The sequence below is a fragment of the Lepisma saccharinum genome, chromosome 15 (genome assembly GCF_977018435.1).
Source record: "Lepisma saccharinum chromosome 15, izLepSacc3.1, whole genome shotgun sequence".
NCBI lineage: Eukaryota > Metazoa > Arthropoda > Insecta > Zygentoma > Lepismatidae > Lepisma > Lepisma saccharinum.
Genome location: NC_139243.1, coordinates 23,709,655 through 23,726,895, shown reverse-complemented (window position 1 = coordinate 23,726,895; position 17,241 = coordinate 23,709,655). Strand labels below are relative to the sequence as shown.

The 17,241-nt window shown below is 38.9% G+C and overlaps 2 protein-coding genes across 2 annotated transcripts in view; one reads left to right on the top strand and one right to left on the bottom strand.

Moving 5' to 3' along the window:
• LOC145999425 (uncharacterized) overlaps positions 1-8,699 on the top strand; it is a 29,077-nt gene extending 20,378 nt beyond the window's left edge. Inside the window, exon 4 of the mRNA XM_083136384.1 lies at positions 7,664-8,699. Within this exon, the coding sequence (XP_082992510.1) occupies positions 7,664-8,572 (909 nt within the window). The 3' untranslated portion in view covers positions 8,573-8,699. The remainder of the gene's footprint in view (positions 1-7,663) is intronic.
• Positions 8,700-11,385: 2,686 nt separating this feature from the next.
• On the bottom strand, positions 11,386-16,854 carry LOC145999165 (uncharacterized). Its single transcript, XM_083136097.1, has 3 exons — positions 16,753-16,854; positions 12,904-16,221; positions 11,386-11,838 (listed from the first exon to the last, which is right to left on the bottom strand). The coding sequence occupies exons 1-3, from the start codon at positions 16,852-16,854 to the stop codon at positions 11,386-11,388; spliced, it is 3,873 nt and encodes a 1,290-aa protein (XP_082992223.1).
• Between the last annotated feature and the right edge of the window lie 387 nt (positions 16,855-17,241).

The window sequence follows — 17,241 nt, the reverse complement described above, 5'->3', positions numbered from 1 at the left end:
GAATCAAAGAAAACTTTTAAAAATAATGTTGATTATATTCATAGACTTGTAGTTTGCATTTCTGTTTTTTCAAAAAAAATTAGCACATTTCAGAATCTTTAAAAAGTACCATTACGGGAAACCGAATTAAAGTGTAAATTTCTCCTTTGCATATTCAGACTGTCTTAAAAAAATAAAGCTTTGAGTGGCGCCCTCTGTGTATGGCGCCCAAGTCTTCCGCCCCTAACCTACCCCTCGCTACGGGCAATTGCTTAAGGGGAAACTAAAGGCAATTTTGCAGTAAATTTTCGATAACAGATGGCAGTACAATTTTTCATTGCAAGAGTGTGCCATGTTGCCAGATCTACTCGTGATTCAAGGGTAGGTACTATTTGTCTAGAAAGTCAGAAAATTTCTTCCTTACTGAATATAGATTAATGGTACGGTTATGTTTGGGAATGTGGTCTATTCTTTAACATGGCTTTAGGACCCCCTTAAGATTGTATTGATAATTATAATATCACATAAAAATTAGAAATTTTTTGAATTGTGGTGAAAAAAAAACATGAAATTTTATCTTCAACGAAACCACAGAAATTAAAATGACATAATCTAGGAATTGCTTTCAGATTTGTATCGTGATGAAAAATCAACTTTCTTTCTTAGTTCTTAAAATTGCTTCCCTGGTGTATTTTAGCATTTAGTTGTAATCAGCATTAACGAAACTTGACAGTGTTTTGATACTTGTCAGAGCAGCCCCTAGGCTCTCTGGCATACGCTCGGGGCCCCGCGCCAGATAAAAACAATAGTTTGTGTAAGGTTGATAACGAGTTTATAGGTCACTGGTGCTTCCAGTTAAACAACAAATTATTTTTCCTGACTTCATGTATTGTTTTAGCGCACTTAAAAATACCAAAATTACTGAAATCATATCCTATACAAAGTACTACACGAAAGTAGTGTTCAAATATTTCAATCCAAAAATAGTTTATAATTCACTATTCGTTTAATTACACAATGATACAGTATAAGTGAAAATGATTCTTATGAAACAATGGATATGCCCTATTGTCTGAATGAAAAGTAAACTAAACTAATTATAATAGAGAATGCTATTGAATATACTTAAACATTGCCACTTTGACACTTAATATAAATAATATTAAATACACCCAGTTTTGTAATTAGGCCCAAATATAATGAACGTAGGAAATGAAAAACACCAATTTAGAAACTGTTATTTGCGTCCCATAATTCCCAGTTTAACCTGCAACATGCTCCGATCTTAGGAAATAAAGCAAAATATGTAATTATTTGTGTATTAATTGTAACAATGATTGTTGTGGTTGTGTAGGGAACCTCTACTTCGAACTAAGGGACAAAATTCTGACTTTTTTAATTTTGGTTATAGGCTCCGTGCATTTTGTACACCCCAGGGCCCGCACCCACCTAGGGCTGACCCTGCTTCTTGCAAACTGTTACTATTACCGATTTGAAGAAATTTCTTAATAGGAAATCTGGCATTCAATCTAATTGACAAGTTGTGCAACTAAGGTAAAAATCATGCTAGTTTTAGTACCTATAAGAGGATTACCACAGTCATTTTCCCGAACATGTCCTCCTTGTAGTAGCGAGATTTGGAGGGGGGCGGTTGCCACCACCCACTATATGCTCCAGGAATATGGCCTCTTTGTCTACGGAGAAAGTAAACTGTCCTTGTCCCCCCCCCCAGTTTTGGCACTTAATTGCCGCTACTGTTCCTTTTATAAATGAAAAGTATCAGACTGGATTTTATTTAAAGTAAAAAATGTCAGGGATTTATAAAAATTCTTGACAAGAAAAAATAACTTTGAAAATAAGCTAAAAAGTCCCAAAATGCTCGTTAGATGTCATGTCAGTAACATGCAAATAAAATCATCGCTATAAATCTATACTCAAGCACAGTCAATAGCGACTTGCAGATCGGTGTCAGAAATCTACAAAAGCTGTTTTTCTCGCCCCTTAAGTCGGACTCTAACTGATATTTGCATTCATTTGAACGTCGTATCGTGTAGCGTCCAGTTAATTTGGCTTGCTTTGTTAAATATTATTCAGGAAAAACGTTAATGTGTGCACGGTCCTAAATAGTTCTTCGGAGAGATTCTATTAAACTTTCAGAAGATACTGTAAAGATAACACTTCAAAGTTGCAATTAAGCTCTAAAATGTTGATGTAGAACTGTAATGTGTATAATTCAATTTCATTTTTTGCTGTTTTTTTTGTAATCCTTTCAGTTCTCAAAATTGATAACCACGACATACAAAAAAATTCAACCTAACATTATGTGGAATTGGGATAAATATTACAAGAACTTACGAGTAGGTGAACTCAGTACGTCATTTATTCAATGTTAAAAAAGACATGGCGAGGTGTTCTTTCTGGATTCTCTTATACGATTTTCTTGCTAATTACTTGGAAACTAAACAAACTGAGTTGGTTGCAACCAGGGTGCGAAATCCTGGGGGGATGCGGGGGATTTCCCCACCAACAATCTTGGCCTCAAGAATCCCTCCCACCAAAAATTTCCATGGGGGAAAACAAACAAAAGATAAGCAATTACTTTTAATTTCAAATATACTTTACTAAGAATAATATCGAAAACACACAAATTAGTGTAGTTCTGAGTATTGAATGCTTTCTCTCTCAAGAGATCATTAACAAATCTACATCAATACACACAATGAAAGTAAAACAAGAATTAAAGACAATAATAACTATGAAATGTTGATTTATGTTGACATAAAGCACAAACTAAACAAAAACTTACACATAATAAAACAACTTCAACTATTTCATAATTTATTAACATCTTTAGCCACTTAGTAAAGGAATTAGTTAGCTGCTTTACAATATGTGATATGTACAAAAGTAGCAAATTAATTTCCTTTATGTAAATAATAATACATTTTTAATTGAGTAATTTATTTATACTTTTAATAACATTACAAATATGTAGCAATATCCTATAATTTACACATGTTTGTGGGGGGGCTTGTAGATTAAGAACTTTCTTCCCTCACCAGTTTTCATGATTTGGCACCCTGGTTGCAACTTCGTTCTGAAGCGAAGCTGAAGTCCACGCAAAGTGCGCATGCGCAAACTGTGGAAGTCCAGGTGCATGCTTCTACCTATTCTCCACTCAAACGTTCCCTTTGCGTTTTGATTCGTCACTAGCTACTTACTACTATGGTTCTTGCCTAGTCTTACGACGGGCGCCCTACATGTTGGCAGGGAGAGCGGGGAAGCGACGAATCCTGAGCGATGAGAAACACAGCAGCCTGTAGAACGAGGCGCGTGCAGCACATCCTCCCGCGACGTAACTCTCGGCGCCACCGCTGTTGTCTGGTCAGTTTGCGGCGTATTCCCAGCTCCCCACTTCCCCTGCCAGCATGTAGACCGCCCGCCGTAAGCCTAGAAAAGAGCTATAGTAAGAGTCGTTCGTGGTCGAACAGCACCGACCATAAGGAAAAGAACCTTCGGTCAAAAGTCTCCGCGCACGTTGCTTTTCCTACAGCGAGAGTACAATGTACAGGACTCACGGATCTGTAAAACCTCTTTGCCCGTGGGCCCAATGTAGATTTAATGTAGCTATGGATTATAGACAAAAATACAATAGCTATTTCCTTGACTGTTAAAAACTTATTTCTTGCCTCAATTTTTCTCCTCAAACTAAAATAATTACCATCTGAAAGATAGAAAATGTGGAAAAGGTGATTTTTAATTGAATTTAACGTAAACTCCCAACATTGTGTAGCTCATGAAGTTATAAAATTTATATTTAGAATAGCTATAACATGTTATGTAAATCACTTTTAAATAAAACCGATCTGACCTGTGTAGACGATTGGGTGTTAACTGGACGGCAGGGACAATTTACTTTCTCTGGATAGAAATGACTCGCATGGAGTTCCTCTAAAAGTTCCCCTGAACCTGAATTTTTAAAATTAAATGCAATGCTGTATCTTGATCCTATCTTCAGTGAACAATCTGCATTTTTCTTTTGGATAAAAATGTCATGTATTTTACCGGGTGGCCAGAATTAGTCACACAATTCAGAGTCCTCTGTAGCCTGTTTGAGGCATCGTAGAACTCTGAAATTTGGTGAATCCACTATGTAGACCACGGGGAAGAGGATGGCGATGAAAAAAATAGTTCAATTTTCTGCCACCAGGTTGATGGGTTGTAATAATGACTTAAACTTCTCCAATTTGTTATGGATTTGCCTTTACCTTGCAATCTTGCAATAAACGAGAGATTATGTTCTCAACTTCCAGCCACTAACAAATGTCTTTCTAATAACTCAGCTAAATCACTTAACGTGATTATTTGTACAACTTTTCATGGAAATACAGCGCCACATTTCAACCTGGTGGCGGAAAATTGAATTATTTTCTTTATCACCATCCTCTTCCTCAAGGTCTGCAGAGTGGATTCACCAAATTTCAGTTCTACGATGCCACAGAGGGCTCTGAGTTGGGTAACTTTAATTCTGGCCACCCGATACAGAATTGTTACATACGTATTATTCGTTTATCTAAACTTTTTGATTTACTTGTTTTCTATTGTCCCGCGCGTGACACAGAAAAGCAAAAATATCCTTTAACGGTTACATTTTCCCCCTCAACTCCATTAGAATATTCAAAGGTTAATTACCTTCTCTCTTTGTATTAAATCATTTATTTTACATAACTTGACAATTCACAGAAATTAAAATAAATTGCTTAAGTGAAAAGGCAACGTTTCGTCTGCCCCACCCATGACAAAAGATTATTCCCTTATAGCTACAAATCGGGGACTGTGTTTTAAGGCTAGTTATGTTTAATCAACAGTGTCATATTTCATTGCACAGAAACTTTGTTTAACTATCCGTAGAATAGTTACTTTTAACATCAAAAATGTAGTTTGTGTTCCACCCGTGACAATTGAATGCCCCATTAGCATGTAGAGGCCATAGTGCACGGGTGAAGTGGAAAAAAGTAGGGAGGGGGCAACTGCCCCCTCAATTATCATACCCATGTAAACACATTGACATTGTGATTGAGCTTGCATAACATAACCTTGTATTGTAAGCCGCCTCCTAAGCATTGATATGCCGTAAAAACTACGTCTGCATGCATTGCCTACACGAAATCTATGCGTATATTACATTGGCATAATTTGTCTTCGTAGACTATGTAAACAACACTAAGTTAATTTACAATTCAAAGCAGTTTTTTTCTTTTTGTTTGTTGGATCATATCAAACTGAAAACAATTATATTTACAACAGAGGTTCTCTCATTCTCCTTCAAGAATTGTTTGAAAGTAAATTAAAATGCAGACAAATAGCACGTAACAATCATTAGACCAAAGAACTTTCGATTGTCATTAATTGTATTTTATTGATAGGCTTACCATATTTTTTTGGGTCCAACCCAGGACATATTCGCGATCAACTCGTTACTGCTGAATTTGTTTTTTTTTTTACAAAAATAAATTGAAATTACTTAAGCCTCAACATTTTATTGGAACATTAAACCATAAATTGTACAAGAAAAATATTAACATTATTTTCTAAAATCTCTTATGTTTGTTGAAGCAGTAGCATTAATAGCACTCCTATGATTAACTGTTTCAACGTGGTCTTCAATATCACCTCTTTATGTGCAAGAGAAAATACTCCATTACAGAGTGTACATTGCACGTTCACTGTCACTATCGTTACAGTTTCAAGAATTTGTATTCCTGCTGCAGGTTAACGTTAAATACACTTTCATTTGCTCATTGCCAAATGCAAAGCCCTTGTAAATAGTTATAATTATCAAAAACGTGTAGACGAGTAACTTCACACACTTGCAAGACAACCAAGACGCTCACGGAAGTAGGGAAACTGAACCATTCGGAAGTCGATTTCTGGAAGAAAGAAAAAAAATCGATCCTTATAATCGATCGATCCTGGCCGGTTATAAATTCTGGTCAATATTCAATACCGGTAGCAATTTTAATGTTCAGATTCTCAAAAAACCAGGACTGTCCGGGCTAATCCCGGACGTATTGATTGTATTTTATATATTGTTTGATCCACAACAGACTGAATGGTGCTTGTGAGCCGCGAAGTAGCATTCTGTCGATATCGTCACCAAATTTTCCTAGTTAGTCCCGGCGTCTGTGTTCTTAAGTCTTTTTTGTAATTTCCATTTTATCACTCATCTTCATCAGCCAAAAGTGGCAGAAAAGCAACGTAAAATAACAAATACAAATAAGTTAGACTCGTATCACTACTTCTAAACAAGTAAAATTGTTTCTTTATGAATTTAGGATGCCTTAAGGTTCATAGACAGCTATAGCAAAAAGTACGGTATTCTCTACAATTTAGTAAGAGTTGCCTTTATATTTCTATGCTCGCAGAAATGTAGTTATATCATAACTTCCATAACTTTGAAAGTTGCTTAATTTGCTGTAACATTTTTGTCATGCAACGTTCAATTTAATCATGTAATCAAAGGGTTAAATGAAAACCCGATTTAGTTTACCCGGTTGGATCCCAATTCGCCTAATGGCTTATCAGCACCTGCCAATCAGATCTGACATCTGTCGGCCATTTTTGGCGAAATGGGATTTCGCCTAAACCGGTTGAAAGTTAATGAAATATTGCACGTGAGGGAAATTCTGGCTGATTAACTTAAACAGCAAACCATACGGAATATATGGCGATGCTAATTACGAACAGTCACATGAGCCAAATACTCAGATGTTGCTTCTAAAAAGGAGCATTGTCACACAATCCAGCATTTATTGTATTTTGTATAAGATAATTGATGTACAGTAGAGCGTCGATTATCCGAACGTCGGTCAACCGAACGACCGCTTAACCGAACTGTGTACTCCCAAGATGAAAGTGACCACTTTCAGATATCTGTAATGAAAAAAGTACGTGACTTAGCTGCTCGTAAGCGTGTAGGCTTGCTTAGACAGACCAAAATAAAGGATTTTTTTAAACGTTAATTTTGTGTACTGTGTGTATTGTTCATGCAAAATGCGTATGTAATATGTACATATTTTTGTTTAATAAACTGTACCACATACTATATATTCCTACTAAAGTTGCCTTTGTACGTTACTTTGTAATACTTAGAGATGCCTGTTTAATGAATAAATTTACTGTACAGTACTTCTTTTTGGCAAATAAACATGTACAGTTCGATTATCCGAACAAACCAGTTTTCCGAACACCCATGTCCCCCAATTACTTCGGATAATCGACGCTCTACTGTATATTTATACTTTGTGCATATAACTAACCTAACCTGTTCTTTCTGTATTGGTTGAACCGATCGCTGGATCAGGTGTGAGACATCAAGGAGAGCTAAGGGTGAACTAACATATCTGTTGCGAGAGCGTTAAATTTCCCTCATTTGAAAAATTTTCTTTTCAACCAGTTTAGGCGAAATGGGATTTGGCGAAAGGGGATATCCCATTTCGTCAAAAATGGCGAACAGGTCATAAATCACATTGTGCTGATAAGCAATTAAGCGAAATGCGATTCCACAACTTTACTGCAAAGAAATTAGTTAATGCTACTCTTTTAACATGAAAACTGTTAATTTTGTAAAAGTTTATTAGTAGATTCTTTCGAGTTTTAATTCTATATTCCTTGTTGCACACAGGACGTTGTTTGCGGCAGAGATGCCCTTGGTTCAGAGATGGTGTGTTGCAAAAGCACCATCGCAGTGTTCACCACTGTGACTACCCCACTTCCTGGAGGCCACGTGACCATCCAACACAGCCCCGGTTCACCGCAGAGGGACACTCAAAGCCACGACTCTACACCAGCTGTAATACTGATGTCTACCGGAAATGGTCACGCGCAAGAAGTGTCTTCAACCGCTGCACCATTTATGCTGACAACACCCATGGTGCACTCCGCAGTCAGTTTCCAGCAGGTACCAATCCTGGCTGGGCTCCAGCAGCAAGTTGGTGCAGTTCCTGGCGGTGCTGTGATCATGAAAGATGGCAGTTTCCACGAGATTACACGTCTGAAGAACATTGGGCCTTTCGTGAGCGCAGGACACTTGTTCGGGTTCCAACCTATGTTTATTCCCAGTGATTTCTTCCAAGGTACGTCCCACCTCCCTTTGGTCCTAGGGAAGTTCCAGGAACTGCCGAAGTCTACAGAGGTCAACAAGATGGCGTCGCGTGCTTCAGAGGAAGAGGAACCAATGCCGACTTTTCCCGGACTGGAAGGAGTCATGCATGCAGAACAGCAATCCGTTGATCATAAAGATGGCGTCCAGGGTCGATCGATGGTTTTCCCAGGATTGCAATCCCACTCAGGAGCCGAGCTCGGTGTAGGAGGTAATCTGGGCCTTGGGTTCGGTGTACAACATGGCGTCGGTCTTGGGTTCGGATCTCAGCATGTTGGTTTTCAAGAGTCTGAAGCCGAACACTTCGAACATAGCAGCTTCCAATCCAGTGAACACATTGTTGACAATAAGTTTCAGTCTGAAGGTGCTTTTGGGCAAAGTCACTTCCAGCAAGTAAGGCCTCACTTTGGTACCGTAGGGGTTAATTTGTGAATTTAGCTGTACTTCCGAACAAGTGGAGATTTTTTGTCTTGAGCTTACCAATGAATTTCCAGTTAACTACTTGCTAATATTTTCTGTATGAATGTTACATATACATTAAAATATTTACATAAACTTTGAGCTGTAATTCATAAAGTATCAATCAAACCCAACCTACCATATCATTAGTTAATTTTACTAAAAAATAAAATTTTTTATAAGTTGGTTTATTCAAAAACACAAGTTTCTTCCCTAGACTTAACAAAAAAGGCTTAGAAAATGATAAAATTCTCTAGTGTTGCCATCTACATTCTACCATGGACGTGCAGGAGGAAGCCCACCCCTCTCCCCTCCAAAATAGATATCAACCTCAAATTATATATTTCACAAGTTTTGGTTGATCATAGTACTTATAAAGACATTGCAGAAACATAAGTGGAAAAATCATACGGACGTACATTCACTACTGTAAGTTTGTTTCCTATTACAGGGTGTGAATTAACGAGTGAGTGTGTTATGATCCCTTCAACCCCTTGCAGCCAAGGTAACTTTCCTTCCTACCAGGAATGGTATGCTGTCATATTTGTAACACAAATATTTCCCAAATCGAAACATGAAGGAAATATGTTTTCAAAGACCATTGGTAGTAACAGGACAATCATTGACATTCCATCGAACTATTGTAAAAACTGATAGTGTGCACTGTAGCAAGCTGAGCTGGTGGTGTGCACTTCAACCCATTTTTTCGAAGCAACTTGTACCGCAGTTATGAGTAACTCTGTAACTATCTGCTTTTAAAACTTAGTTGTAGTTTTCGATGGGTTTTTTCAATAAATCATAGTTAGCAGCAGTTATTTGTACATTTACTGAAAATCTGTAACTAGGGGAAGATCTAAATTGGGTAAGGATTTATAGTTTTCTTCTCTGGATGCTTAGGTGAAAGACTTTCTGTGAAATCATGAGCTTGGAATGAGATAAACTGGTGCAATTGGAATTGATGCCACCACGTGAAAAGTAGTACCGTGGTCGACATACGTATGACTTTCGAATTAAATGACACTGAAGGAAATATTTAAATTTTTATTAAATATTCTTAATTTAAATTTGAATGAACTTTCTTGTTTGAGATACTATTTATGGTATATGCATAATGATTCAAGAAAAGCAGTCCTTGTTGCATCTTTATATTTGTTATTTAAATATATGAAGACCTATGCACGAGAAACTTAAATGAAATACACAAGTCTTCGTATATTTATTTTATTATAATTATTAATCATAGTGTAATTTGAGAAATTTTCTACCAAAAGGTAGCTAAAAACTATCATACACCAGTAATTGTAAGTTTTTAAAATGAGTAGGTAAAACCAGGGAAGGATTAAGACTGAATTGGCCTGATGCTGCAGGCAACAATAATCACACGACGTTATAGTTACGTCACAAGGCAATGAATAATAGTAACAGTCTAATATGTAACGCTGTCTCTAGGCGTCCGAAATTGGGGCTCCAAATTTCATTCAGATTTATTTTCAGGTTAATATAGCAAAAGAAAACTGTTCCGCTCTCGGAAAATTCGTCTGTTTTCATCTGGGCCTATTTCAGGAATGTGTGTTAGTGCGCTTCAAATCTCCTGCATATGGCGATAGCCAATAGCAACGCACTGCAGCGGTGCCATGTCTCACACGGAAAAGAGACAGCGTGTTTCAGCGAAACCCCTTGTCAACTGAGAGCACGGAACTAGGCAACGCCGCACGTCTGGGATTCGCTGGTGCTGCTCAGCCATTCAAGCCCATATGCAGGAGATTTGACGCGCACTCGAATGCTGCATCATCAATAGCACACACTTTAATCGGTCACTGACTATAACTGTTACTTCTTGAGCCACCATAACTGTTACTTTTTACAAAGTAACTTTCCGAATACTACAGCCAAAGTTAGTATCACCCCGATGACGCAGTGGTAACGTCGTCGCCTTAAATCAAGAGGTCCCAGGTTCAATACCCGGTAAAGGCACATAATGCTTCGGAACAAACTTCAATTGCACTATTTGCAACATTTCTGAAACACTGGACATTGATAAGTGCCACCATTCCAAAGACACGTCGAATAAAAAAAAAATATCCAATAAGGGGGTATTTTTCAAGATTGCGGCAGTCAGCATGCAGCTAGACTCGACAGAAAATATCTTAATCCTACCAGGTCTCTTATCTTCTACAAAAGTTCAATTATTATTAGACTTTACCACCGGACTGTAATAAAATCATCGATATAAGGCACTTCACTTGAACACATTTCATTGCATATACGTATATAATTAAAATACATTAAAACTTATATAGTTTTAAATATTATAAACTAGACGTAAGGCTACAGTTTCTTGACAATTATTCAAAAGTTTAAAATCTTTGAAAAGCATAATAAAACTTACTTTTTCTTAATTACTTTTATAATTTACAGAAGAACCACTGATATTAACAAGAAATCGGTGTTGCGGTAAAGACCGACTTATAATTCGTTGAGACTCTGGTTATTTAAGTTAACTGTTTTACCTTAGGCGTAGTTCTACCAGATGAATAACACGGTACATCGATTTAGATTTTAGAATATTTATAATACTAAAGAATACATATTGGTATGTAGAACCGTAATTACAACTGTCTAATATCGTAGATAATAGGAGACGCGCGCGTAGTATGTTGCACGGCCGAGCTCACATGAGCAAGTCAGTCAGTCTATTCGCTGCGCGCGCATGCGCCGCAGACGGCTCGCAGCAGAATGCTTTCATTCCCGAACATACTCCCCCCGGTTGAATGAACATAATTCAACTAATCTCCGTCTTTACCTATGGGGAGGAGCACAATTTTACTAACACTTCTTCTAAAAACTCCGTCTTTCGTTTTCACTGTCACTACACGCACTAGTCCATCGTTCCCAGGATGCACCGCTTCCACCTTAGCTAGTTTCCACTGTAGTGAGGGTACGTCGTCCTCCTTCAGCAGTACAACTGACCCTGGAGATAAGTTCTTCGTGGAGGATGTCCACTTCTGACGTTGTTGAAGAGAATGTAGGTATTCTTTATTCCACTGCTTCCAAATGGATCTTCTCATCTTCTGTATCAGCTGGTATCTGCTGAGTCTATTGTCAGGTATGAGGGTAAGGTCAGGTTCTGGGAAGGTTGTTATGGGTCTGCCAATGAGAAAATGCCCTGGAGTTAATATCTGGTAATCTGATTCGTCGGGTAAAATGCAAAGTGGTCTTGAATTTAATATTGCTTCAATCTGGCAAAGTAACGTACTTAACTCTTAGTAGGTTAGTATGGTGCTTCCCATCACTCTTCGTAGATGATGTTTTAGCGACTTAATCGCCGCTTCCCAGAGTCCACCGAAATTTGGCGCTCTTGGCGGTATGAATTTCCATTCAAAGTGCTCATTTGCAGCGTAGTCTTGAATGACATCTTGAAACTGGGTAGATTCAAACATATTGCGTAGTTCCTGAAGTTCTCTGTATGCACCTCGAAAGGTACTGGCGTTGTCACTGTAAATGGCTGCACATTTTTCTCTTCGAGATATAAATCTTTTCAATGCAGCTAAAAATGCTTCGGTTGTTAAATCGGTAACAATTTCAACGTGTACAGCCTTCGTTGAGAAACACACAAAAAGTGCAATGAAACATTTTCTCGTCGCTTTGCTCCTTGGCGCTCCAGTCTTTATCCTTATCGGTCCCGCGTAGTCTACGCCACTGTACATGAATGGATAAGCGGCTCGGATTCTGTGCTCCGGTAGATGTCCCATCAGTTGTTTACTAGCTTCTGATTTAAGTCTATGGCATTTAATACAATAGTGTAGGATGTGCTTAACTATTTGTCTTCCCTGGACGATCCAATATTTTTGTCTGATAGAAGAAAGTAGCAACTGTGTTCCAGCATGAAGTAATCTGCGATGTTCGTATTCAATTAACAGCCGTGTAAGATGGGCCTTAGGAGGCAAGATTATCTGATGTTTAGCCTCAAAAGCGAGATCGCTTTCTTGTAAACGTCCGCCCACACGAACAATGGAATCGGCGTCGAGAAATGGATACAGATCTTTTATTCCACTGTTCGGAGAAACTTCTCTCTCGTGAGTCAAGTCTTCTATTTCCTTCGCGTAGAATAAGGCTTGCGTTACTTTAATGCACGTATCTGTGGCTCGTTGCAAATCCTTGGCATTCAGTTTCGAAGTATCAACATTTCTCTTCGTGGGCCCCTTGCAATTATCAATGAAAATATGACAAAGTGCAATAACTCTTATCATTCTCAAAAGGTTAGAGAATCGCGTAAGAATTTCATCTGATTTGTGTGTAGTTACCAATGAGGCTATCTTCACCTTTCTCCGTTCTGGTACTTCTATAGGTGCATTTATTCCAAAAGTGCTCTCGTTGATGGCCAACTTCGGATCTTGATCTGATTGGCTTAGAAATGCTGGTCCTTGTAACCAAAGTGAGTTTTCCTTTAGCTTCAGGGGTTCGACTCCTCTCGATAACATATCAGCAGGATTATCCTTTGACCTTACATGCCGCCAATCACACACCTGCGTGTACTCCTGTATTTGAGCCACTCTATTTGCCACAAAGGGTTTCCATGTCTCTGGGTCCTTTGCAATCCATGCCAAAACAATCTGCGAATCTGTATATAAATATACCTTGTTTATTTGGAGATTCAATAAAGGTATCACTTTATTAACTAATTTTGCCAATATAAGTGCTGCGCACAGCTCAAGGCGAGGTAAAGTTATTTTCTTAATCGGTGCAACTTTCCCCTTGCTGCACAATAACCGTGAATTAACTTCTCCTCCTGCAGTGACAGTTCTGACGTAAATGCACGCGCCGTACATTCTCTCAGACGCGTCAGAAAACCCGTGAATTTGAATGTTTATTATCTTCCCTTTAGGTAAAATACATCGTGGAACCTTAATGTCTGAAATGTGGCATATTTGTGCTTGTAAAGCCTTCCATTCGTTTAATACATCGGAAGGTAACTCGTCGTCCCAGGATACATTTAATTTCCATAGTTTCTGTAGAAACTGTTTAAACAGTGCAATAACAGGCCCAATAATTTCGAGCGGATCGAAGAGTTGCGCGATTTGACTGGCAACCCTGAGCTTGCTTAATGTTTCTTGAACGTTCAAATCGTAGCAGGCCAAATTGGTTTCTTTCTTTGCACTTTTCGTCGAAAAGCTTTGTTTATCGTAAGGAGGTTTGCTGCAGCCAGCAGCCGTACTGTTTCTTTGATTGTTGATGGCTGGGTGATTGTTTACAAAACAAGCGTTGGTGTCTGCTTTCCCGTGCACTGGATCACTGCGTAGGGGGTAGGTTGTAAGATGTTTCTTCGCCGGTGCGAGTGTAGCCAACTCAGCATTGCGTTCTGGCGCTAGGGCTGAATCTCCGGCCGTTAATATGCAAAGAGTGTCGGCGGTGGTATTCCAATTGACACCTAGAGTTTTTGTACTGTCGTCGTTAAACAGAATCCTGTCTTTAACTTCCCGTAGCTCTAAAGGTATAGTTTCCATTACTCTTGCAGAATTGGATGCCCATTTACGTAGCTTAAATCCCCCTGCCGATAATAATGCTGACTGTTCTTTACGTAGATTAATGGCTTGATTCTCGTCTTCTTGCCCTGACAGCAAGTCATCTATATAAAATTCTCTCTTCAGTATTTCAGCAGCTTGTGGATAGTTGTGCATTTCGTCTGTCGCTAGTTGCTGTAGGCATTTAGTTGCTAGATATGAGCTAGATGTCAGACCATAAGTTACAGTGTTCAATTCGTAGATCATCAGTGGTTCGTCGTGAGATTTTCTCCACAATATGCACTGTAATTTCCTATCAGAAGGGTGCATATGAATCATCCTATACATCTTCTCAATATCAGATTTCAGAGCAATTATATGAGTCCTGAAGCGAAGCAGTAACCCGAACAGGTCTTCTTGTAGAACCGGTCCTGCACTTTGTAGACAATTGAGTGACCGGCCACTGGTCGTTTTTTCTGAACCGTCGAATACGACCCGTACTTTCGTCGTGGAGCTGGCTATATTCACAACTGGGTGATGGGGGATGAAATATCGGATGTCTCCCGTTGCTGGTGCCTCTCGCACTTCCTGCACTGCTTGCATGTGGTGTAATCTCTCGTACTCGTTCATAAATTCCACATATTCTTCTTTCAATTCCAGTTCTCTATCTAGTCGGCGTTCTAACTGTAAAAATCTGGAGTGTGCATGTTCCAAAGATTCCCCTAATGCTGATCTATCTTCCGTCAAAGGTAAGCGTACCGTGTAAGTGCCATCTTCATTCCTTTCTGTACTTTGGCGAAAATGTACTTCCATTTTCTTTTCTTTAGGCGACATAATTTCTTCCGACAAATCTTCCACCGACCAGAAACGATGTAAAAGGATTTCCAACGGCTCACCCTGTATGAAGAATGATCTACTTGGATGTGACGTTGTTCCTGGAGTGTTGCCCACTACAATCCAGCCAAACTGTGTATTTTGTAACTTAGGATAAGGTCCTTGTTTCGACATCTTCTCTGGCAGTAAGATATCGAAAAATATACTTGCAGAAATTAATATGTCAATCCTTGCAGGAACATTGAAGTTTTCATCCGCCAGGTCAATATCTGTAGGTATCTGCCATGTCGAAGTATCCATTTTTTCTGCAGGCAAACGTTCAGTAATATTTTTCAAGGCAGAACATTGTGCTTCTACAGTAAATTCATTGAATCTTGATTTTAATTCCACATTCACAGCATAAGGTGAATTTACAGAGTTGGAACTTATTCCCTGTATCAACGTATTTTGTCTCTGTCTTCGTAACCCAAGACGTTGTACCATATCCATACTAATGAGGCTCACTTGAGACCCCGGGTCCAATAAGATGCGGCAGGGCAAGTATTTTCCATCTTTGTCCTTTGCTAGAACACAGGCAGTAGCCAGCAAAACATTCTGGTTCTTATTCTTTACTGAATACGATGAACTGGTTCCCTCTCCGACTTGAGGGTTGGAAACACTGATTCCTTCGTTCGCAGCTGATATTCCTGGAGAGAGGGGAGGTACACGGCGCTCGCCACCCCTTTCTTCGTGCAAACTCGTGTGATGACGCAACCTACAGTACCTGCAAGAGCCGGCTTTACAATTTAACACTGAGTGATTAGCAAAACGCAAACAATTCGTGCATATGCGGTTCTCATGCAGGAATTTATATTTCTGTTTATTCGTCAATTTCAAAAATGACTGGCATCTGAATAAAGGATGAAAAGGAGATGCATCTCTGCAGTAGATGCAGCTTTTGCTCGACGCAGTAAAATACGTGTTAGATGCTTGTGGCGTTCTTGGCCTGATGTTACTAACAGCTGGTGACCTTGAAAACGGCTTCGTCGATGTCGAAGGTTCATTTGCTTCGAATTTCTGTAGAGAGTTGCACTTAGCTTCTAAAAATATAAGCAATTCTTCTATGGTACTGAATTCTGTGTTGCTTGATTGTTTCTCAAAGTCTCTTCTCGTACATTTATCCAATTTGGCTGAAAGATACTGAACGAGAAAAATATCAATTAAGTCCGCGTCTCCCTGAATGTTTCTTAATGCTTCTATAGAACTTCCAATCGTAGTCGTGAACTTTCTTAATTCTGTTACACTTTCCTTAGTGACAGAAGATACATTCAAAATGTCATTTACGTAAGCAGCGGCTATTAACTTTGGATTATTGTATTTGCGCTGAATCAAATCCCAGGCAACCTTGTAATTAGCACCTGTGAGTTGCAAATTCTCGATAGTTTGTAATGCATCACCCTTTAACGAAAGCCGTAACTACTGCAATCTTTGTATGTCTGACAAGGTTTCATTTTTTTCTATGAGGGCTACAAAAATATCTTGAAACGATGAAAATTGAGTGTAGTTTCCGTCAAACGTTGGTAAAGTTACATCTGGGAGCTTGATTGGAGATTTAGTTTCAGGCTTACATGTATTATTCTTTCTCGTCGAGTCTTTGTCTATTATTGAAAGCATTTTAGCTTCTAACGTGAAGTAACTTTGCTCAAGTGACGCTCTCTTCTCGTCGTGAGATTGCTCATCTGATAATTCAGATATTTTGTCCATTACATCCTCTAGTTTTGACCAAACACTGCCGAGTTGCTTATGCCTGGCTACAATTTCGTTTACATGACCACTTACCTCGTCATAATTCGACACGTAGTTCTGAAGCCGAGTTAATTGTCCTTGAATTACACTGCGTTGTCTCACTAGCTTCTCAAGCATTTCACTTTCTTCCGGCATTTTCTCAGGCAAGGTTAGGAATATGAACAAACAAGCATGGAAAAGGAAAATAAAAGGATTTACTCACGTACATGGAATCTGCAGCCGTCGATAATTCCTCTGCTCTTGGCAACCCTGTGACTGGATCGTGCTGTCCGTTGATTCTCCTAGCTCGCTCTAATTTCCCCTCGCGCGGCGTGGCTGAAGTGGCGGGAAAACTGCTTTGTTCTGTAACTTCACTGTACTTTCACTGTCCGTAACACTTCACTTCACTGAACTGCACTTTCACCAGTCCCGTCGTTTTGAGACGAACTAACTGTGGAGGGTTTATCCAATATTCTACAGCGCGATAAGGAACCCCTACCTGTTTCCCCAAACTTGCCCCTTAACTTCCAACTAAATACCGAA

What these genes read in the sequence shown, in the direction of transcription:
- LOC145999165 (XM_083136097.1), bottom strand. Translation starts at nt 16,854, where the DNA reads ATGCCGGAAGAAAGTGAAATGCTTGAGAAGCTAGTGAGACAACGCAGT. An exon ending in ACGTGTCGAATTATGACGAG is followed by an intron (nt 16,222 to 16,752) that starts GTAAGTGGTCAT and finishes TCTGTCACTAAG; the next exon opens with GAAAGTGTAACAGAATTAAG. An exon ending in AGGTGAAGATAGCCTCATTG is followed by an intron (nt 11,839 to 12,903) that starts GTAACTACACAC and finishes TTACTTTGCCAG; the next exon opens with ATTGAAGCAATATTAAATTC.